Below are 25,205 nucleotides of genomic sequence, written 5' to 3' on the forward strand. Positions count from 1 at the left end.
GGACAAATGTTGTTCATTAGAGGTAATTGCCTTTCTCCGTCAACCTCCCCTCGTTTGATTTTCATTTCATCCTGATTTGTCGGTTCATTTCCCATGTGAGCGAGTTCACACACAATCTTCTCACCTCTCAGCTCCCAACCTGAAAAAGAGGCGAAGGGAGGAACAGAGCTGGCAGGATTTGTCCTGGAGAAGATACGTGTCTGGCAGTGCAGGCGTGATCGACTGAGCGCCCCATGATCTGTAAACTCAAGCATGAATATTTATGGCTTCCTTTCCTCCTGCTTGATACATATTTATGATCATCTTGTCACTGTTTGAAAATAGACTTGACAGAGGAATGTGAGTTGAGAGTACGTGCATCTATCCATTTTATCAGTCGTGTCAGGCGACAGGATAACAGCAGCAGTGGAGCATCCCAACAACTTCCTCTGGATGCTTCACGGGATCTCCAGTTGCTCTCCGGCAAAATGCAGATTCAGTATTTATACACTATACATATTTATGATCACTAGGAAGCTAAAGACATGCCTACGAATATTGTTGTAGCATTATGTGTGTTAAAGATTCGGTGGATTGACATGCCTTCACCAATATTACTTAGAAGGGTACGGAGACAAAGGGAGGCCAAAGGCTTTGTCAATTTGAAAGACAAAGAAACAATAAGCATGGACCTTGAATATAAATGACACCGTAAACTGTCTATTAAGGATTTTCCAATTCAATTTTGAGTAAATTTTCTTTTTGAATATGTTTTCATTTCATATATTTAATTTTTACATATTCAGGACTTTTTTAAGAGCTGACTTTTTACATTTCCGGATTTGCTTTTTCTGTTTTGTTTCAGGTTTTCTTTTTTAGTTTTTAGTTTTGAGTCTTTTTTTGACTTCCATATTTTTATTTTTTTTATTTTTACAGGTTTAGATCTTATTTTCTTTGAGGTTTAGAATTTTTTTAAAAGCTTAACATATTTTTTTTATTTTCAGATCTTTTCCATTTTCATTCACAATTAGTTGAATCATTTTGCCTTTAAAATGTCAGAGAATACTTAGAAACACTGATCAAAGACATTACTATCATCCTAATATTTGAAAGCTGGAACCAGAGAAAGTTTGGCATTTTTTATTGTAGAATGACTCAAACAATTGAGTATCAAAAAAGTTGGAAATTTTCTGTTGATCCACAAATTGATGAATCAGTTTAATGGTTTCAGATTAAATACCCAGGGTATACTTTTCTCATAAATGGAAATAGAAAAATAGCGTTGTTTAGTAACTATACCATCGCACCAGACTAACACAACATAATGGATCTAAATATGTTTTAATGTTTTTTCCTTGATTTTCATTAAGTCTGTTCAGAAAAGATGTAACGTCAAAATCAAAAGTTGGTATCACAGCGGTAACAAAACTTTTTTCAAACTTTTCAGCACCTGATTCCTACATTTTACTTCTGTTGTCACAAGAATTGCTGGGACTACAGTATCTTATATTCTTTCCTAAATGCTAAAGGAAATAATGAAGAGGCTTCCCATAAGTTATAGAGGAATAAACCAATTTTATCTTTTTTTTTTTATTTCTTCTTCTGAAGTTTTCTCACAGCTCATCTTAACTTTGAGGAAAGCTTTGCTACAAGAACATTCAAAAAGGCTAAAGGGTAGCTTACATCCTAAAATGAACTTCTAACACTTCATAATACGTCCATCTTCTGGGCTAGTGGCTCCGTAGAATCTCCCCCACATTAATCCTCTACCAAAGACAGACTCAAGACCTGAAATCATGTCCTCAAAAATGTGAGAGTACAGAATCAGACAACACAATCTCCATGACCTGAAATCCTTTGACCTCTTTATTCCACACACACCATTCAGGTGACAAACGTGGTTCAATACAATCAAAATCCCACTGTTTTGTATCAAATATAACTGGTGGAAAAATGTACAAATTATCAGCATTTATTTTTACTGCACATTGTACAGTAGACTACAGATTTTGCAATAAATTGCATTAAGTTTGTGAATTTAATTCACACCAGCAGTCAACATTAAAAACAGCCCCGATTTAAGGCTGTGCTGAAGCACTACGCGACAGGTTCAGCACCAACTGGCATCCTCTCATCTCTCCTTTCCTATTGAAATGCTTTTCCGACTGTAAAATGACTAAGACCTAGAAGAGGTTTCCAAGAATGGAAAGGCACATGTCAGTGTGACACTTTGAGCACAGAACGGCTTCACCAGAAATGTCTCTTTTGACTGGCATTTGTAGAAATATCCTGTGAAAATACTCCTGCAAATGAGCTTCAAGAAGTCGGTAAAAGCCATCATGACACAAACTTTTTACGATTGTCAGAGTTGTTACAATCAACAATAAATAACAGAAAACGACTTGATTGATTGGAATGACAGGAGGTAAATTAAAATAATCTGAGCTCTACAAAGAATACGACTGTTTGCATAAAACATACATATAAAAGGCCTGAAACATGAGGACATCAGAATAACATAATTTATCTTTGCTTTCTTTACACGTACTCAAAGACACACGATGAAAATACATTCTCTGCCTGGTAAAAAAAAACACATCAGGCAATCAGGCAGACGTGCGAGTAGACAGAAAAGTAAATTAATAAAAACAGAGACAATACAGTATATGTTCCATTTCCACCTAATAAATTCTGTCCGTTTCCACAGTGTAAGCTGCTCAGTTCCATCCCACAGTGTTTGGAATAGCATCCCATCTTCTAGGCATAAAATCCCAATTTTCCTACTTGGAATTCTGAACGGATGGCTGGTTTTATTCCTCTGGGAATCGAGGGAAAGAAAGACCTGATTGGCTCCATGGGGGTGACCGAAAAGGCACTAAAAGTCTGAAAAGTCTGTCTTACATTTCTGCCCTCCGATTGGTTCCCTTGTCTCGACCAGCTGTCTCATCTTCTGCCTCTTCTTCCTCCTCTTCGTAATTCTCTTCCTCGTTATTCTCTGCCTCTTTTTTATGATCGCCCTCCTTTCTTGGTCCCTCCTGGTTTTTGACTTCATCCTGGAGGAGATCACAAGCACACGACTATTTATTAGCCTTTATAATCACATTTTGGATACTTTTCCACTAAAGATGATAATGTTATACATGTATAGAAATTCCTGCCACTATTTAACTTATGTGGAAATACTTTCTGTCATTTTTTAAACTCATGATAACATGCCATTCTAGACAAGGAGGAAGGACAATCAAGTATGTAAGCCTAACAATAGCATAGCTAACTTTTTCAATTCACAAAAATGTTTAAAAACAAAGTCAGTCCCTATAAAATCTATGGTTTGTGAGGGTGTTCACAAATTAGCATGTTTCCACTTCTTATCCATCCAGGATTGTAACACACTGGAACTTGATTCTATTGTGTAAAAGTGGAAGCAGAGACACTTTTGTAAAAGGTTCAATAGAAAAACACCTCTGTCAGAACAACTGTACTAGAGTGGATGAATGAAGCTGAATGGAGTGAAAGCTCCACTGAGCTCAAATTACAGAGAAACATAAGTACGTCCACTCATGAGGTGACTGGGTCTGAGTATGAAACACAAGTCAGTACAAGAAGTGGAGGGACAAAGAACCTTTCAGATACACCATCATATCAAGTTATATGATCTTAAATTACGTGTTTCATCTGCATGATAATTATTTGATTAACGCATCTGAAGTTTTTTAGAACAACCACAAACTGAGACAAAATGAATCTACACATTCATCATTACACGCACAAAACTGACTACAGAGTTTGTGGCAAAAAAAAAAAAAACCCTAGGGATTATAAATAAATGAATGACATTGTCTAAGTCTACGGAGGTCAGGAGTCAGGGTCAGTTACAGAACAGAGAGCAAGAGGAAGAGTCAAATGTCTTGCTCAAGTACAATTTTTTTCAGAGGGGTTGTATATGGGGTTGTATATATCTCTGGAGATCACATCACTTCTTTAAAAATTACCGACTAAATAAACCATTTACAAAATTGTGTAAATAGGACTAGTAAATATACTTTATCATTAACTTTTTATGAACATTTTATAGTTAATAAAATGTGTGTGAGATTCTCCATTCAGATTTCCAAATTAAATAAACCAAGCCCCGATGGTGACATGACACCCCAACAGACTCAACACCTGATCTCTCTCATTTACCAGAACACACACGGGTGAGGTTCAAGTTTCAGGGCCAAAACAGAGGCGCGCGCACACACACACACACACACACACACACACACACACACACACACACACACACACACACACACACACACACACACACACACACACACACACACACACACACACACACACACACACACACACACACACACACACACACACACACACACACACACACACACACACACACACACACACACACACACACACACACACACACACACACACACACACACACACACACACACACACACACACACACACACACACACACACACACACACACACACACACACACACACACACACACACACACACACACACACACACACACACACACACACACACACACACACACACACACACACACACACACACACACACACACACACACACACACACACACACACACACACACACACACACACACACACACACACACACACACACACACACACACACACACACACACACACGCTGACACACCTTTATCTCTGTGTAGCCGATACAGCTAATACGTCAGTGTTATGAATATTACTTTCCAGATTTGTTATCAAAACAAATACACCTTGTACTACAGGTGTTTTCTGCTGTAAGTGTTTCAGGGTGTGATGTTACTCAGGAGCTGGGACGGGAACCACTTAGAAGCCCCCGGGGAATAAAAATGGATTTTTCAGTTGTTCCATGCTGTGTTAATTATTATTGTTAAGACACCATGGCTGAATATTGAAACTGTAAATAGTCTTTAATGTATATATAATATGCTCATTTTTAGGTTAATTACTTCTATGTTGGGTGCCTGCTAGAAAATGTGGACATGTTTAAAATGTTCAAAAAACATTATTTTTCTCATACTGTCAATTGCTGCACCACCTTCTATTCACCCTCTGCCTTCCCTCCGTATTAGTGCCCGTCTCTTCAGGAAAGCCCAGTGAGCACTCACAGACCTGAGCAGGCACCGCAACCTTGTTTAATCACGAGGGTGGTGACTGTATAGTTAGCGAAATAACAACCTTACAGAAGTCCTGACAGCTCGTTTGAAGGCAGTTTCTGAATTCGGGCTCTGTGCATTTCTCTGTGGATCGTCCTTTTTGAAACTTCCAAAGTATGTATGTAGCACAATTGACTACTGATGTCTGTATCTCCTTCCATACACATGAACTGCCAGATGTTCAACCCACAAGCAAGGGGTTTCACTGGAAAGTCAACATGTGCACAAAATATTGACACCAATGGCAAGTTTTTCCTCACTCAAATCGACAGTCTAAGGAGGATGCTGCTCGTTGTACAGATTGTAAAGCCCACTGAGGCAATGTGATATAAATAAAATTGATTTGATTTAACACCGACCCATCACTGGCACTTTCACCACTCAATGGGACTAATCTGTTTACTTTTTTGATTAACTTATTAGTTGTTTGGTCCTTAAAATGTCAGATGATAGTGAAACATGTCGATCAGTGTTTCCCAAAGCCCTAGATGACGTCCTGAAACGTTTTTTGTTCACATCCCCAGAAATATTTAGTTTACTCACGTAGAGGCGAAAAGAAACCAGAAATAACCATTTAATAAGTAGGAATTCTTAAAAAGTTACTCAAACTGATTGATTGAATATTAAAATAGTTGGCAATTAATGAAATAGTTGACCACTACTCGATAAATCGTTGAAGCTCGAATGTTTACTAGAAAAAGTTGAGCTGTGGGGATAAAATGCAGTACTGTAGAATTTCAAATGCCTTGAGGAAATAGCTAGAGATCTCCTGATTCTGGTTCCCTGCAGAAGAACCTACCTGTTCCATGTTCTCCTCATTATATGGATCCTCTCCTTCCTCCTCCACCTCCTCCTCTCTCTTCTGCCCACCAGCTATGTCCTCCTGTGCCTTCAGGACACCAAAAACAAGACAAAAGAATTGCATGAAAATAATAATATAAGTAAAAATATATAAGTCTCATATAGCTGTGAGACATACAGTACTTTACAGATTTGTTCCTAATATATAAAGCATGCGTCAGAGCATCAATGTTACACACCTCATCCTCTACTTCCTCCTGGTACTGGTCATCCAGCGTGTCTTCCTGTTGATCTGGGTTTCCAGCCATCTGAACACACACAAGTAAAAAAAAACATCATTTATTTGATTGATGCTGATGAAGCTTCTGTGTGTTTGACCGTTGTCCAGCCCGTCACTCACCACCAGTTCCTCTTCCACAGCAGGTTGTTGTGGGTGTGTGTCTCTGTGCTGGGCTGGCGCTGCCGGCTCCTCTTCCTCTTCTACCACCTCCTCTTCCTCCTCTGGGACCCTGTGGTGGTGTTGCTCATCTTCGGCCTCCTCAAACTCGTCCTCTCCCTGGTTGTTGGGGTCATCCTCGGGGTCCAGCTCACCGTCTACACCCTGCAGATGAAGAGATCGGGGTGAAATGACACAGAAAAAGAGAGTGATGGTGAGAAACATATATTAAGAGCAACTGATGTGATGAAAAGGACGAACTAAAACTGTAGTGTAGAGGATTAATAATCGACTGTGTTTGGCAGCATTAAATTGATGGTGGCAGTCAGTGTACTGTAATGTTGTATTAATAGCCTTGTTGGTATTCAGGAGACTTAATAGACTGCTGGGTTTGACTGACAGGTGGAAGATGAATGTGCCAGCGCAGGACAGTGGGCAGGGAGGATGAAAGAAGCGATTTGTGGACGGATGACTGAATGGACGTATGACACATGATACACTGGTGCGAATGTTAAGTGAGTGAATGAGCTGAGAGGAAAAGACAGATGATGAGGACGCGTGTGTGAACAGATGGGGAGACTGCCGTCACCTGCTGATGTGGCGGCACTCTGTGATCCACTTCTTGTTTCTCCTCCTCCTCGTGTAACATATGAACATCTCTCTCTGTTAACACACACACAACATATTTAAATGTATTTTAAGAGGATGTAATGATAAACTGTTAAGACTGTTCATCCAGGATTTTATTTTTACTGGTAATCTCTCCTCACCTGTCTCACCGTCTTCGTCATCGTTGTGATGATCCTCGTCTCCTTGAACAATATCATTGTCCATATTCTCATACTCGGTTCTCTTCCTGATAAGAGCAATGACAGTCAGAGGAGCCACAACAAAGCAGAACAACATGTTATTGTATGGCATTTGTGTGGTAGCACTGTTCCTTAGGTAGAAACATCTGCTTTAAAGACCCTTTCTTCTTTGCACAAATGTAAACAACGTCGATGTGTGTGTTAATGTTCAGATCAGAGAATAATTAGTTTGGTGAGTGGCAAACATCCCTGCAAATTACTACTTCCAGTTTGCAGGAAGGAGGTTTTATTACCAGCTGACATTAATCAATAAAACACTGGTGTTATTAAGTGTTCCTTATGACATTTCTTTAAGAACAAAATAATTAAGAAAATGGCCGACAGCCATGGTTGACTGAGCTGCTGATTCTTTATTTCCAACAAGACTAAAGATAAAACACACCAGGTGTAAGTCAGTTCATCATTTCACTTTCTTCTTGTCAAGAAGACTTTATACTTCTCATCCAATACAATTCAGAAATAAATACTTTTTACTCCACTACATTAGTAGTTATTTTGCAGATTTGGATCGATAATACAAAATATAATCAACAAATAAAACACGATGTGTTATGATAGGTTAAAGGAGCTCGATGTAACAATTTGTAGCAGTTTTATTGCCATATATGAGCAGATTGTAACCTGACATGAAAAATGAGACCTTCTCTGTCTCTCTCAGTTGTTTGTTTCAGTAGTTTAATGCTGCTGGACGGTGGATTTCTTTGTGAAGGACTAGGGTCAGATTTTCCACCTCAGTCCAAAGGATGTGACTTTATGCACCTGAAGTATTTCTACACTGTGGTTTTGCTACTTTTACTTCAGTAAAAGTACGTCTTCCACCACTGCTAATGCTATTCTTGATGATTTTAAGTGAATTAATTCAATTGCATTTACTTTCTTTGTATTGGCATAGAAACAGAAATAAATGAATATATCTGCATTGCTTGATATCTTTAAGTTTAAGTAAGAAAGTTTATTTTTTGTAATTTGGGCAAACTCCTTGTGCACCTGATTTCAAGTGACCGTGATTCTAATTTACATCTGACCTCTGATGCTCGTCTCTCAGCATCTTCTCCCGTCTGTCGGCCTCCTTGTGATGCTGCTGCTCTCTCTCCTGCTCCTCCTTCAGTTTCTGCTCCCTCTCCTTCAGCACCCTGTCTCTCTGGGCCTGCAGGGCCTCCTGATGCAGCTGCATCTGCCTACGCTCCTCGGCCCGTTGAGCCTCCAGGCGCTGCTGCTCCTGCTGCTGCTCATAGGCCGACTTCTCACGTTCCACCTGGGCATGCGCCTCATGCTGCAGCTGGGCCTCCGGATGCAGTTCCAGATGGGGACCCTTTTGAGAGGACAAATGGATGCAAAAAGGGAACAGCGTGTACTGTAGAATGTAGAGAATTACAACGACTTAAACTCACAGACGTGCTGCTAATTTGAGACATAAAGGTAGAGGTAGGGTATAATTCATCCTTTGGGGAAGTTTAATAGATGAAAATGACAGCAGAAAACATTGAGCACAACACATAATGAGCAAGCTGTCATTAATCAAAGAGGTAAGCACTGAGGAAAGGTTGTAATTTATTCTGAGATTTACAGCTAAATGACTAGCACTTCACTTTGAGCAGTAGCTGTGTCCCCGTTATAAGGACACACATGATTAATCTATGATTGGCAGGTTTGTTATAGAGCTCCAAGAAGGTAATCTGAAACAGTTTTAACGACACCATATGTAAACAAATTTTAAATGAAATCCTTTGAAGGCTGGTTTCAATCTTCTTTAGTCGAGAATGATGGATCTTAAAACAGTTCTGACCGGCTGTGGATGGCGCCTCTGTCGCTCCAGGGCGTTCTCGTCTGCCTGTTCCGGTTCTGGCTCCTCCTCTTCCTCCTGCTGCTCATCCTGTTGTTGGTCCGGGTCCTCCTCCAGCTTCTGAGGCTGTCCTGCTTGAGCCATCTCCTCCTCTGCCAGCTCCCTCCTCCTCTCGGCCTCACCCTCTCCATCGTCCTCCTTGTCTGACAGGGTGTGCTGGGACTGGGCGTGCACCTCCTCCCCTTGATGGTCCAACTGAAGACGAGGCAACAAGAGAGATAATTAGATTTGTGTGTTTTCACATTCACAGATAATAAAGTGATCCCAAAGAATCCCACATTACCTTGGACTCAGTGTCCTGGTGTAGCTGGTGATGTTCCTCATGGGCAGGCTCATCTTTGTGTGGCTCGTCCTGCTGGGCTTCATGAACGTGGGACTCAGGGGCTATGGCAGCTGCTTGTGGCTGCGGAGGGGCACGGTTTTGTTCAGACTGTCTCTGAATCTGACTGTGCAGGGTGTCCTTCAGCTGCTTGTATTCATCCACCTGCACCTAAAGAGAACAAACACAATGACAGGAGGAACAATAAGAGAGAAAATTCTGGGGGAATAGTAAATCTCTGAAGGAAATAACCTCACAATAGATCAGCCCCACCACACTTTATTCATACACACAGACTTTCTAACCAGACCAGGGGGCTAAATTCAAGAAATGTTTGCTAAACTCCTCCCCCCTCTCTCTTTGTCCCTCCATTATATCTTTCTGGCTGATTGGCTGGAACGTGTTTTAGATGCACTGCTCTGACAGCCTCGACTAAACCAAACCCCCTGGAGTGAAGGAAAGAGTTGTTTGTGAGTGTGTGTGTGTTTGTGCCTGTTCAACCAGAAGCACTGATGGAAACCAGGACAGGCTTTAAAATACATTAGCAAATGCAGACACAGAGAGAGAGAGGAGAGTGAGTGAATATCCATCAATGCAGACAGAGAGGAGAAAAGCATTTTAAACGAACTTTTCAAATGTTCAATAAACCATTCGGGCATTTCAAAGGTCGCTCTCAGGGGGAAACAGCAACAACTGATCTAATTACACAAAAACCAACTAAAACCTCAGGCATCTTTACTCCTTCTCTACTGGAGATTTTACAGTCCACTGCAACAAGTATGTTTTCTGCTTCATTAAGAAAGTAAAAGTTAAGATAAGGCTGGGAGGAAACGGGGAAGGAACAGAAACTCCCCAACACCTGGCAACTTTCCAGTCATTTTATAAATTACATGTCTAAATCTTCTAATTAAATTTGCAACACTGGATGGGGAGAAAAAAATATGTGACCACAACACTTGTGGTGCAGCAGTCCAGCATCAATCAGATGTCTGAAGTAAAGAGTGAGCCTGCTGCTCTGTGCTGCTGCCATCCTACCTGAGCTGCAGCCAGTGCACTCTTGTGGTCTTCTAGTGTCAGTGCGAGCTGGTCGTGCGATGCCTTCAGGTCCTGATGGCGAACCTGAACACAAATGTGAAACAAAACAGCATGAATGACCCATTTATTCTTATGCAAGTTTCACATTTTACTGCTGAAGTAAGAATTCCAGCTAAGACAATGTGTTTTTCCAATTTTGCTGTCACATTTTCATGAGTGACTGACTTATTTCTTCTATTTCAGAGAAGCAGATAGCATTTCAGATTTCAGATTGCAACATCTTGTGTCTCTACACACTAAAAGACAGTTTACAGACAGAAGACAATTTTCTTTTTTATTTAGTCTCACCTGTGCATCCTGTAGCTGCGTGTGAATATCATGGTGAGCTTTCCTCAGCTGTTTATTTTCCTCCCTCAAGTTATATATATTATCTGCCATTGGAAACAGGAAACACATTAACAGAAATCATGCATCTAAACAGGATCAATATTCTACTGCAAAGCATACTCAAAAATAATCTGAATCACTTTGTATTTTTTTATCCTTATGAATCATGTTACAGACCCTGGTGCCACTTGTCGCTATATACCTGCTTGAAGCACTGGCCACATAATTTTGTCTATAAATAAGTCATTTTAAGTGATAAGGCTGGAGGTGTAAGACACTAAATAGATCTAAGGATCTGCTCATGAAGGACTTATACTTGGCTTCAGACATGCAGTATTTCATAAAGTCAGAAGATGGAGACAAAGAATGTTTAATGATGTCACTACTTCAGAACGCTATATTGCATTTGTACGATGCATGTGTGTGCAACTGAGTGGTGTTACAATACAGTACATGTAACAAAAAACGTGTGTGTGTGTGTGTGTGTGTGTGTGTGTGTGTGTGTGAGACCATCAGTACCTTTGAGTTGACCAATTTCCGACTCTTTGACCTGCTGCAGTTTATCGTAGCGTTCTTTGTGTTCGTCCAGCAGCCGGCTATGGTCCTCGCCCTGGACCTGGTGCTGGTCCTGCAGCTCGTAATACTGCTTCTTCAGGTCGTCGTGCTGGTTCTGACCAACAGGAAAAAGAACTACCGTCATCATATGATCTACGGGTTGTTTCTACATAACATAAAAGCATATACTCATGAAAGCAAAAGTGACAAACAGATAAACTTTACATCAAAGAGAGGAAGGATGTAGCGTGGTTCAGTCAGAGAGACAGACGAAAGGAACAAAGAAGCTTAAATATGAGGATGTCTGTGTTAAAGATAAGAACGGGATAAGATTGTGTTTGTTCTAATGATCTGTACCTTCAGCATCTGATGTTGCACTTGTAGAGAGTTCAATCTGCTGCTGGCATCTTGCTGTTTGAGCATAAAAGAAACAATAACAACAAAAAATGAAACCAGTGACTTTGTAGTCCAGGCTTAATGGTACTGTTACAACAGATAATGGTGATGAGATTAATTATATCTGATGGGGGGAGATGTAGTACCAGCATTTGTGTTGCGATTTTCAAAACACAGTCACGCTACAAAGCACTTTACGAATTAACAAAGCAAGGCAAGCAAACAGAAAAACATGGAGGTCAGGCAATTAGAGATAGATTAAACGGTTTATACAAGATATCTATAAATGATGATACTTAGTCAGAGCAGAGGGGGTAATTATGTGGAAACACACCTTCTCCTTGTTGAGTGACTGTTGTGCTTCCAGTTTATAAACCAGATAATCTAGAAAAGAGAAACAGCACGGATCAAACTATTTTATTTTTTCTTTAATTTTAACCAAAGTTTGTTGAGCAATAACGTGCTTTGATGGAGAAGAATACAACACTACAATACTGACATCAAGTTGAGGTTCATTCTACATCTCAGTCCTCAGGCTTTTATTAAAGTATACAGTCAGAATTCCCCACAGCTCTTTGAATGGAGACCTCCCTTCAAAAGTCAGAGCTGAGTGTTATTTTTCTCACCTTCTTTGGTCTTTTTGTGCTCTAACCTCTCCTTCTGAAGAGACTTCTCTAACCTGGAGCGATGCTCGTACACCACTGAACATGTAAAAATAGAGACGGAGGGGAAGAGAGGGATGGAGAGAGAAAACATGGAGGTTTGGTGAAATCTGTTTGGGCCGGGCAGACAGTAAACTAAACAAAAAAGAGAGACTGAACACAAATATGTACACTGCACAAAACATATACAGTCACAAACTGTCATTTTAGACAGAAAGCGGATGTGCATTTCATGGCTGATACGAGAGCCAGGTGTGATATTTATTCATCTCAGTACATGACAGCTCCTCCATCGACAGGAAGCTGCGGTATTCCTCACAAGACCGGTGGTCCAAAGGTGTTTACATACTGTAAACTACTACTGTGGTGCAGTTCAGGCTGCTTCTGTGCCTGGTGGGTGGTGTCTGCCACAAGAGTAAAATCATGAGGAAATACAGGTGATTACAGGAGAGTTTATGAAGCAGTCTGAGAGGTAAATAATGTCAACATAATTCATAGTGAAAAATATTCCCCAACATTCTTTTATAACTTTGTATATCTCTTTATTTGAAATGAGATCCTGCTTTAGCTCTTACATTCACTTCTAATCTCTCCAGCTGTCCTCCCCGCAATCTCACACATATTCTTCTTTTATTCAGATTCAAGATGGAATCCAATGAAACGGAAATAATCCCTGTGGGGAATTAGGGTCATTGTAGCAGCAGAGATACAGTAACACGGCATAACATGGTGTTCTGAAGCGGATACAACAGATAATTACACATGCAAACAATGCGCCAAATAATTTAGTAATGGCAGGTTTGCATGCTGCAGGCCCTTTCTTGTCAAAATGGTCATCTCACCTGCTCTACTCATCCTGGCTTTTGTTCATCCAATGAAGCCTCACTGATAAGCAGTTGGCTGAGTGAAGTTTCCATAAAACTCCTGTGAGCCTGCATAGTCTAGACAAACAGACTGTTGAGGATCAGCGTTCGTGTGTGTTTGTTTGTACATAATCTGGCAGAAGTGAGTTGGAGTTGGTAACAAAAACCAAATGGAACAAAAGAGGGAGGAAGATTAGGGAAGATGAATGGAAGGAAAGGAGGGAAAATATTTAAATGAGACCATTTAAACTGTAAACATCTAAAGGGGTCCTGCTCACACTTAAATACATTCAAAAATGATACTGGATGAATAGATTTATAAAACATAAATCTCTGCTTAGCAATGTCTTTTAAAAGTGAATATACATGTTACTCAGTTTAAATATGGACTGTGATTTAAATGTCCTTTTTCATGATTCAGATTCAAATTCAGTTTTCCACACATTGAGCTGGATACCAGTTTTCTTTTGTCTGTATCTAGTCTGCAAAGGTCTGTGCAATGTTATACCTGAGTTTTGCTCTGATGCAGCATGCAATCTGCAAAGTAACAAGTATCTAAAGTTATTAAATAATTGTAGAGAGTAAAAAATACAATAATTGCCACCAAAGTGTAGTGGAGTGAAAATATTGATCCAAAATTGGAAATACTCAAAGTAAAGTACCTCAAAATTTTACTTAAGTACAGTACCTAAGTACATTTACTTAGGTCCATTGCATTATTGTTCTGTTGTCGCAGCTCTGCCTTGCACAAGCATGTGACAAACTCTGTTGTTTTAAGGTCATTTTGTTTTGTTTGCACATGTGGATGCACTGTAAATACTTTTAGCTCATTGATTTACTGTATGTGCACTTAGATATAAGACTAAATGTATTTAGTAGATAAAAGTTCCTCACCTCAATAACTTTCCTTGTCTGATTTGCAAGTTTTCTAGTGTACTATTATTGTTGTGGATCAGCAAGTAGTAGTAATAAAAAGTGTACTACTACCTATGATAACCTATTATTATTAGCTAGTTGTCTCTATACAGTCAAAATTGGCTGGTAAGTTTCTTTGTTTTGGTGGCTGACAGTAACAGTAGCTGCCATCATCAACACTTTGCTTATAAACACTGTGTGACCTTAACCTCAGCTCATTTGTTCAAGAAATGCATTACCGCAATAATCCAATATGAAAATACGCACCAACGCTAAAGTCACAATTGAATTACCATTTATTCTGGCATTAATCCCTAGTCGTGGTCTTGTGCCAGCCTCTGACTGAAACAAAAAACCCACCCAAAACAAGACAACCTGGTATGTGAATACTAAGTCATCTCTTCTTCCAGTTTCTTCTCTGTGACTCTCCTGCCTTTGGGTTGGGGGGCTGGGCGGTCTAACTGATGATGTGGCTGTTCCTCCTTCTGAGTGCCAACTCAACAGATTCCAAGATAAACTCTTAGATATGCAGAATTTCCTAATAATTTCATTGAAGATAAAGAGGCAGAAGGGTAAAAAAAAGTGAAGGAGAGAGAAACGACTGTAGGAACAGAGAAGTGGCCAAAGAAAAGAGAAGCAGAGTGAAACAGAGGAAAGCTCACACAGATGAGAGAGGGGGGGCAAAGATAAATACACAGACTGAAGGGAAAGAGACAGTCAAGGAAACACACACACAGTAAGAGAAAGAATGAGACAGACTTGGAATTCTGGTTTTATAAGGAGACTAATGGATATCTCAACTAAAAAAAGGACAAACATTAAGTTCAAACTGATTACCTCAATAGCTTGGTGGTTTTCTAATGGAACTATTTAAGCCTCTGATAATGTAGAAACATGTCCTCTGAACAGGGACATGGTTACAGCCCAGTGATGGGTGCTCTACATCAGATCTTTGCCCAAATTCACATTATTTTATTAGTCAGCCCAGACTAATGCTGCTTTCGGGTCAACGTCAGAGGACTGAATTTCCTGCCTCTAACTCCCAACTTCCGACCTCGAAGCGTTTCAGGTGGCAGACGCCAAAAGTGAGGAAAAACTTGGCTGACCGTCACAAAATGACAAATTACAAGAGGAAAAACGATGCCATTGTACATTGAATATTACGGCACTTTTATACCTGATATGTGAACATTTCATTCAGGCTACAAATACACCCTTGCACCTTCCCATGGGTGCTGCCATCGTTATGAGACATCAGACAACCCTCCCTCCAGACATGTTGTCTGGAATGCAGCATTAGTGTGCATATGCTTCATGTTTTGTTCACTTTTGGCGTCGTGCACCTGTAACGCTTTTGAGGTCGTACGCTAGAAGTTTCAACTTGGAAATTGCACCCTCCAACATTAACTGAAACATAGCAATAGGGGAGGTTTAGGAGTTGTTTTAACAAGTGTTTTAAATGCCAACCAATAACAATGGCGCCTGCTCTTGTTTAAAAGTGCTTGCTTTATCTGACTTTTATAAAGATGTTCTGGGCCCAACTCATTAACCACAGAATCACTCGTCTTTCACCTCGGCTCAACAAAACACATGCATAATAGAGTTCAGGTGGGTGGAGTGTCGGTGGAAAAACACAAGAGGGGATTATTAACAGATGAAGACACTGTTGATGTCACATTATAAGCTTGATAAGAATGTGAGAGTCAAATATTTTTCTGATATATTTTTTAACTAACAAGCACTGCCCCAAAACTTTTTTTTTAGCCTCATAACCTCATACCTTAAAATGTTATGAGGTCCATAATTTCCACCCAATGGTCCCATTTTCAGCCATTGATGTCATGGTGTCTAAATATTTATCAGATGTTTGGGATGCATTTGCCCTGTCTGCTCTAGAGTGAACACCTCCCTTTCTACTGGCTATGTCACTTACTATTTCAAGACAGCCAGTATATCAAACCTCTTCTCAACAAAACTGGCCTCAATCTCTATATTTGCAGACCAGCTTCCAACCGTCAGTTGCTACTAAAATCTTAGAGAAGAAAGTTTAACGACAGCTTCTGGCAGCCCTGTCAGACAATAATGTTTTCATAAAAATCATGGCACAGACACTGCCTTTCTCAGACTCACAAATGACTTTTCAAAGAATGCAGGTGCCGGAGACAGCTTCATTCTCATTTTACTGGCATTGCAACCAGGAGACTGTATACAGTGGATCCTGGCACGGAGAACCGTGACACCCCTACAAAATAATAATAAATCATAACCTTTCAATTTGGATTTAAGTGCAAATAATGAATAGCAAAGCAATATTAGGTGCAGCTAGTCTGACACTGATGTACTGCCATATTCTATAATATCTAATATTGGCCCAAGCCTAATGAACGCATTTTATTGTTATGCAGATGACAAGCTGATATATCTCCATATAAAAGACCAATACCCTTCTGATCTGTCCCATCTGGTTCAATGGCTTACAGATGTGAGATTCTTGTCATCGGCTCAGAAAATCTGCATGTTCAAATCAGTCAATAATATCTTGGTGCCACTCCTAACAACATCAAGCCTGTGGTAAAAAAACTTTGTTTAATTTCAGGTTGAGTTTTAAATATCATATCAGCAAGCCCATTCAATTCTGTTTATCGTGTGTCTGGGTCACTGGTTTCTGTCTTTTTGATTTTATTCCTGTACTAGGGTTGTACCGATCCGATCACGTGACTCGGAAATCGGGGCCGATCACGCCACTGAAGACTCGATCGGGACTCGGACGTTACGACCCGATCAGAGATCGGTTTTATATATATTTATTTAGTCATTATTTGTATTAGATTGTTGATATATGGGCTATTGGTGATTCAAAATAAAAAAAATAAAATGAGTATTTACTACCACCGTTTACGACATGCGCATGCGCAGAAGACCAGCACGCCAGTTTGTTTTGAAGCGGAGTGGCGAGTTGTGGCGCACCATGTCTGCTGTGTGGAAGTATTTTAAAGTGAGTGACGAGAACGATGCAGTTGCAAACTGTCAGATATGTAAATTTGGGATATCGAGGGGTGGTAAGGACAAAGCTTCGTTTAATACCACAAACTTATTTGTGAATACCTGTTCTGACTTGAGAATCTTCAAGCTACCTCATAAGTGCTCAGTTTACACACTGCACTGCTTGAATATTGGCTCATTTGTTTTATTTTATATTGTATTTATTTTTATTCTAGCACTTTAAGTTAAGATGCTGTTTGTTTTAATATGAGACTATTGAGTCTAAGTTGCACTACGTTCTAATGTGAAGAGTATTTTTTCTGTTTTGACTGGAGAATGTTCAAGCACTGCTTGCATGCAAAATTGTGTATGATGTGTTGTGTATGTTACTTATTAAAATATAATAAAAAATAAGGGACACCTTGGATAGTTTTCTTCGATCTTTTTAATTTTTTAAATGTATTATAAGAGTATCGGATCGGGACTCGGTATCGGCAGATACTCAAAAATCAAAGGACTCGGACTCGTATCGGGGGCAAAAAACCCTGATCGGAGCATCCCTATCCTGTACCTTAACTTTTTATTGTTTGTTGTGTGTGAAGCACTTTGTAAAATTAGTTTTGAACCACACCACAAAATAACCACAAAAATAACCAAGACTATCACCTATGAGACACAGTAATCAGTCAGCCGTCAATGCATACTGCCCTAACCGGTTTTCAGTGTCAGTGTTTAAAAGAAACTTTTGACTCGACATTGGCAGGAATTCAACAAACTTCAAATATGTGCCTTTCTAAATTCTTTCTTTTTCTATCTGAACTGACAGTATGACTTTCTTCACACCTCTCTGAACTTGATCTGATGGATGTCTAGCTGAGATTAGAGATGTTTCATTCTGCTTGTTAGAGGCTCTGTACCCTCTCAGCAGTGAGAACAGTGAGAAATGCCAAAGATGAGGCCATTTTACTCCAAACTTAGCTCAGTTCAGGCCACTCCAGTCACACACACACACCCTCTCTCCAGGGGACAAGCAGGGCAACACCCACAAAGAAGCGACAGTCTAAAAGTCATTTGAATGATTAAAATCTGTGAATAGTGCCACAGTGCAAAGTCATTACTTACATGGTACATTTCAAACAGAAACTCAGTATTTTTACAACATAACAGGAATAGACAAAGAGGGGAGAGAAAGCAAAAAATTGGTAAAAAAAAACATTTTTCTTTGTTTCTCTTTTATTTCGCTTTTCATATCATTCTAATTTGACCTCACAAACTGCAACTTCAAAAAATCTCCTTCACAAATATACTTCAAATATTCAGCTGAAAACATCTGCACCATCATCTGCTTGTGTTGAGTCCATCAGTCATCAATGAATGCTCCACTGTAAAATTTGTAAAGCAGAACAGACCACTATCCCTAACGTTCCCTAGAGCTTCCAAACACACACTGATTCATTTTACAGTTACCCTTATCTCGTTCAAACCTCAATGGGCACGGGAATGAACATTTATTGTTTAAGGGTTTCCCCACAAACCAATGAAACATTTCCCTCAAGGTGCAGTTAAAAGTACATCAGCAGAGAGAGAACAAGGGAGCTCTCTATGGTGATGACCTTTACCGGCCTATTGGTTTAGATGTGGAGATTGGTTAGGGTTGGCAAAGTGATGTGGACTGTGAATACTATCAATCACACAGGGAATTAGGCTACAAGACTTTGTTTGAGGAGTGTGTGTGTGTGTTCACACTCACATCTTGTGTACACACATGCAAACACAGGAGAGTAGTTCAGTCTAAGAGTGAGTGAGATTCAACACAGATCTCAAGTTATTCTAATAATGCACACCGTGGTTCCTGTATCTACATTGTCGGGGTGATAAAAGAGTTTGTATAACACCTGAACTACGTACACCGTCTCTGACTCACAGAAATCAGTTCTTCATACATGCAGGTCCCTTTGTGGCTTGACCTGTGCCTGGCCTGAACTCACACACAGAAGCCAAACATAAATAAAAAATTTAAAAAATGCAGATGGTTCGCTGGGTCATAACAGAAAGATATTCCAATTACAAGCCAGTGTATCTTGTGTTTACCTCACGGCATTTGTCTCAAACATGTACTGTAACATACAGTATATTAATCACAAGATTCAAGATTCATTTAATTGTCATTATGCAATTAAGTTTGTATAATGAAATGTCTATTCACTATTACCTATTGATCGTCGAGTGTTGCATTCACAAGTCTCAGCCTGAGGAAAGAAGCTGCTCTGTGGTCTATTGATATGGCAGCAGATACGTCTGTATCTTTTGCCTGATGGCAGCAGGGTGAACAGACTGTGGTTGGAGTGTGTGTTGTCTTTTTTTTGGTATCCTGTGCAGACACTTCACCACAGCGATTTCAGTGATGCTTGGTTGATGGGTATCAACGATTCTCACAGCTCTAGTTCTTAGGTTTCTCACTGTAAATGCAACAGTTCATTTAGCTTTCTCCTGTGAAACGTGTGACAAGCATATTGCTTTATTATTTCAGTTACTTTTGATTTTATGTTCTTAACAGGAACATGGTTACAGCCTGTCGGTGGTTGCTTAATGTCAATTTCTTTGCCCCCTTTCACATTATTTTATTAAAACTGAAACATATTGCAGCTTTCAAACTTGTGCCTCTCATGGTAATTCCTGTGGCTTTCCTTCTGCCTCCTACTGGTAAACATAACCCACACAGGTACCATTATACCCTGCAAACCCATATTCATACTGTACATAGTGTACATAAAACAAAAATTACTGATTTTTTTTTTCTTTTTTGCACAAAAGGTAACTTAGAAGATGCAAGCAGGGAGGGTGTGAGTTTTCACAGCTCAGATGTCTTTTTCACTGAAATTGTAGCTCCGTTAATCTGAGAAACCTCAGACAGGTGAGAACCCAGCAAGAAACTCACTTCCTCAAATACTAGACTTGAAGATGAAGGTTGAAGGAGGAGAATCTTTGACCTCTGAGACTGCAGAACAACCTGACCAATTTCCCAGGAAACAAAAAAAATCTGAAATTAAAGCGACATTATGCAACTGTTTTACTTTAAAACAGCAGCTTCAAAATCATGTTGCTCGTACACTGATTTGTAGGGTAAATGGTGTCTCTCTCAATCTAACTCTGTGCCCCAATCACTTGTATTTGCTCCATGCAACTTGGTCGGGCGGGTAGGATCTTCTGGAAGAAGTGCCTGACACTTTACGGCATTCGTCACACAATACCAACTATGTCGAGGAAACTGGATCATATTTAATGAAGAAAATGTTTACTGGTATTCCCTCTAAACATCTTCCTGCCTTAACTCTCTGTATTTTACAGAGCTTACTGACGGACAGATAGCATTACTTGTTGCTAAAAGAATCACTAACTGCTGCTAACTGTAGTTAGCGCATCTGACATTACATCTGATAATATTGTTACAGAAACCTTGGAATTATTTTTACAACAGTGGTTTTGCTCTCGGAAACTGTGTGGGCACAAATTTGCACAAAATACCAATTTCTACAAATTCTCCCTTCCAAGTCATCCCATCTTGAAGTTATTGCTCAGAAAGACTCAACCTGACAAAATCTGATTTTTAAATTCATTAAAGTAAAATAATACAAAACAAAGAAATCAGGCCATTTGTAACTCAAAGAACAACAGTATTTATTTCCTTTTGTCTCGTGGATAAAAACAAACCATTCCATCTGTTCAGACAAGAGTGTCATTATGATAATCAGCAGTCAACAACAGTTTCCACGCTGAAAAAAATATTACAACACTCGTTTAGAGACAGCTGCAATTATTTCATTTGATTAATCTTTTGCAAATGACATATAAACAATGAGTGGTTGCCAGTGTGTGAGGGAGTGAAGGGGCGTTAAATCACAGGGACACATTTGTCAGAGAGCACACAAAACCACAAATTGCCAGTTGATTCTTTTAAATGACTGACAACTGCCAGCCCGTGGTTAAAGTGGGCAACAGTGAATCAATACAGTTGGCTCACAGCCCCCGAGCTATGGCCCACCTCTAAATATAGGACACAAAAACCAGCAATCAACAGTCAGCTGTGGATATCAAGTGGCTTGGACCTTGTGATTGGCTGAATGATCCATCGCTTCACAATACAAGTAAGGGTGTGGTGCACAAGTGGAGCGATGCACATGGAGTTAAGCAATACCCGCTTCATTCAGACTGTCACATTATATTGTCATGCTTACTGTTTTTGGATACATCAGCTTTGAGAACAACGAAATAGGAGCCACTTGTGTAACGCCAACCTAAAACGGACTATAGGAAGCAGTTTAGCTCAAGGTGAACTGATATATGATAGAGGTGGGAGATGAACAATGCCTATCTTGAAGGACTTTGTTATTTTACCTTGTTAAATGTGGGACAGCTGTCCACCCTGACCCAACTACCTTAATCTAAAAAATGGTCTTATTTTCTCTAAAACAATTTCATTTGTTATACATGACAACAGGGCCTATGTAGGTGTGTATGTAAATATGATCTCCCGGTAGGAGATTAAGGACAACTCCATGGTAGGTCTGCTGGACAATGCTGCGTACAACAGGAAGAGATTCTGGCTGCTGGTTAGGTGGATCAAAGGTTGTATTAAATTAACAGGTCCACAGTCTAAAACCCTGAGACACTATTTGACTCCCTGATGTGGGCACAGACCTTGTTTTGCACACATGAAGCCAAGGAGGAGCAGGCTCTCCGCCCAGCTGTTAATTTTAAACTCATGGCATAATGGCATGACACGAAACCTCACATCCTGTCAGCGCAGCACTGTGTGTTTAAGTGTGTTTATGTGGAGGGAGAAAATCAGTAAGGTCACTACAGGACAAATGTCTAATCTTTTGTAGAGGTGGGGCAGTTCCTGAAGTTGCAGTTTTTAATAGTTACATTTAAGGAGTAAGACAAGACGACATTCTGCAGGCCTTCTAATTCGAGTGTGTCAGTATTTTCCAAACATGGCAATGATATAAATAGATTCGTCCTTATCTACTGACTTTCAGGTGTGAACGTTGCAGTTTTTACTGGTAGCCATAATGTTTAATGACTATGACTAAATAATTGGTGACCGAATGCCAACAGACCTTAACAATGCAGGACAGGGAGCCACAGATGCTATTAAAGAACAATCTCTGATCCATATCAAAGTTTAAAAACACACGACTGGAACTAGAGCTGAAGCCATAATTCCATTAATTGATTAAGAGCAACAGAAAATTCATCCTTAACTAGTTTATTATTGATTAATGTATTGGCCATTTTCAAGCAAAAATAGGCTGCTAAACAAAAACAAAACAATTGATGACATCAACTTGAGATTCAGGAGATTGTAGCAGGCATTACTTTTCAAAAACGTTTAACAGACCAGATGGTTAGTTGATCAATCAAGACAAGATCCAGCACAATAAGCAAACTGATCATGAAAATGGACATCTGTTTCAGCCCAAACTACGACCTGCTATCAGTACCCATTTTTAAAACATTTTTTAACATATACAAACCACCTACATCATATATTAATGGTTAATGCTGCAGTAATAGGTTTGCTTGCATCAGTAATGTCTGCAAAAATGTGGCTACACACAAAATGCTTATTTTTGTATCTCAAGTTCAAACAATTTATTGAAGAACATACCAGGAACATATACGTTAAGGCTTACACTGATGACAGGGAGACTAGAAAAGACTAAAATACGGCAACTAAACAATCCTTTGCTTGAAACCAAGGTGACTGTGCCCTCGTTTACTCATCTGCTCCTCCAGATGTGGCTGCCAGACGCAGATGTTCTGAAGGACCCATGACTTTAAGGTATACTAATTTGTATGCTGTTGAGGTTAGCCTTGGGACACAGTACCAGGTGTGTGTTTATGTGTGTGTGCCTGGTGTGTTATAGCCTCTAGTCAGCAGTAAACTGGGTAGAGTGGGGTCTAGTTTCAGTGTTACAGTGGGGCTGTGCAAAAGGAAGACCTGTCCAACAGAATGAACTCACTGTTCAACTTTAAAGCCCAATCTGCTCACAACATAACCTGATTTATCACAAGATTAGAAGGCCAGCTGAGGTCAAAAGGTCAAAGACAGGCTCTTGGTAAATCACTGCTTAGCTACAGTGTAGTTAAGGTCCAGTTAGGTCAGATGGCAGACTCAGTCTCAGTGGACTCTCTGTGGAGTCTTTCTTGCATTTGAAACGCACCCAGAATAAGCCCATGTATTGAAGCAGTTTCAACTACCACCCACTTAGTATTTTCGTCAGGCTGACAGGAGGACATTTTGACATTTTAAGCTGCCGAACTGAACTATAGTTTGTTGTGAATCCTACTGAGACATAGTTAGTTTAAAAAGGTGTAACCATTTCACAGTGAGCACGACAACAACAAAACTGCGGTTTTCTCAGTGGAGTCCGGCGTTGTGACATTCGCTCTCACGCTCACCTCCGTCACCTGCGTGGAGACGGACCAAGCCTTCAATCACAACACCGTCACTGTGTTTACCTTGGAGCTGAGCCGAGAGTGCCTCCTGGTGCTGCTGGTACTTCAGTGCCATCGTCTCCGTCCTCTTGAGCTGCTTGTGCATCTCATACGATATCATCCCGGCGTACATCGTCCCGCAGACCACGGTGACAAGCAGGAGACACTGGAAGATCCTCCGCTGCCTCCGGGAGCACACCCCGTTTCCCATGTTGGACCCGCACCCCTCCCCGCTGTCTGCGCGAGAAAACCCCGTCTCTGCTGCTGGAAACTTCGGACTCAACTTTTTTTTTTTTTTTTTTTCACCTCCTGGTCCTCCCCCCCTTTTCTCTCAGTCCCCGAGCATTTCCAAGCAGAAAAACACGAGTTAGGCGCTACTGTTTCCCGATGTAGACATTATTTTAGCATAGCCACATCCACTCGCGACTCTCCGCTGCGACTTCAAAGTAGCCGCTCAGATTTTCGCCTGACTTCACGTCAAACTGCTCCGCGCCGTTCAAAACCGCAGCTCAATCCGAGCCCGACGACTCCCGCCCGGGTCTCCGGTCCCTCCTGTGCACGCCTAGACTTTTCCGACCAAATTCAGAGACGCTAAAAGGGCAAAAGTGAAAACCCTCAAGTCCCCGACGAGGCCTCCGTAGCACCTTTAACTTTAGTTACGTGTCAGCCCTAGCAGCTGCCTGCCATCCAACTGCTACTCTGAAGGAAGTCCCTCCCTCCGAAAAAATCATAAATTTCCCTATTCCCGCCCTCAGAGGAGTACATTTTATCAATTGGTTGCCAGAGAGCTCGATCAAAAAGCTTGTGAGGGTGGAGAGTCTTGAGACTTGTAGCTTCCCCTCTGAAAAGACTGTTGTGGTCCTGTGAGGACATCTGAAGTTACTGTGCAGACAGCTTGTAAACACATACAGCCCTATAAAGGTTTCTGAAACACATCCTGCCACTCTACAGTAGATCTGAGTCATATTACAAGACCCAACCTAGAAATGTTGAAAATAAAGCTGTTTGTCATATTTTTATTCATTTGCAATTTATATCATTATGTATTTGTTTAACCTACAAGTAACAATTCAAAGAAAGTTTTAGTGCATGAATGAAAAAAGCAGCTATAACATACAGTGTAAAAGTTAAATAAACCCACCAACATGCAGGAGTGGGAGTAACTGATTACATCTACTCAGATTTCTGTAATTAAGTCATGTTTTGGGATACTTTTTCCAAGTCTGTAATTTTACTTGGGCTTAAGTATGCATTACACAATGTAATCTACTTAGTTACTTTTAAAGGTGCACCATTTAGTTTATTAGCTTATTTTTTGTGCCTACACAAACTAAATAAACTCTTCGTTTTCATGACTGAATAAACAAACTGACCTTAAAGGATGACACCATTTCATTCTGTTTTAGTTTGTTTATTTGTGGTGGACCCTGCCACCTTTCTAGCTTCAAACAGTGTTGTG

General features: G+C 40.2%; 1 protein-coding gene across 1 annotated transcript; it reads right to left on the bottom strand.

Moving 5' to 3' along the window:
- Window positions 1-1,822: 1,822 nt before the first annotated feature.
- Window positions 1,823-24,447, bottom strand: golim4a (golgi integral membrane protein 4a). Its single transcript, XM_073483866.1, has 16 exons — window positions 23,771-24,447; window positions 12,450-12,524; window positions 12,158-12,207; window positions 11,785-11,838; window positions 11,392-11,542; window positions 10,834-10,916; window positions 10,486-10,569; window positions 9,415-9,621; window positions 9,075-9,326; window positions 8,314-8,600; window positions 7,190-7,275; window positions 7,009-7,082; window positions 6,384-6,584; window positions 6,223-6,291; window positions 5,982-6,071; window positions 1,823-3,032 (listed from the first exon to the last, which is right to left on the bottom strand). Exons 1-16 carry the CDS (start codon window positions 23,955-23,957, stop codon window positions 2,877-2,879), a joined length of 2,106 nt encoding a protein of 701 aa, XP_073339967.1. The 5' UTR covers window positions 23,958-24,447; the 3' UTR covers window positions 1,823-2,876.
- Window positions 24,448-25,205: the final 758 nt, after the last annotated feature.

Source organism: Pagrus major, chromosome 2, assembly GCF_040436345.1.
Source record: "Pagrus major chromosome 2, Pma_NU_1.0".
Lineage (NCBI taxonomy): Eukaryota > Metazoa > Chordata > Actinopteri > Spariformes > Sparidae > Pagrus > Pagrus major.

Bases quoted from the DNA above. Each gene is read 5' to 3' on its own strand.
- golim4a (XM_073483866.1), bottom strand. From the start codon at position 23,957: ATGGGAAACGGGGTGTGCTCCCGGAGGCAGCGGAGGATCTTCCAGTGT. The intron at 11,839-12,157 runs GTGTGTTTCCAC...ATGCTCAAACAG, and splicing joins AGTCACTCAACAAGGAGAAG to CAAGATGCCAGCAGCAGATT. The intron at 10,570-10,833 runs GTGAGACTAAAT...ATTTGTGTTCAG, and splicing joins CGCAGCTACAGGATGCACAG to GTTCGCCATCAGGACCTGAA.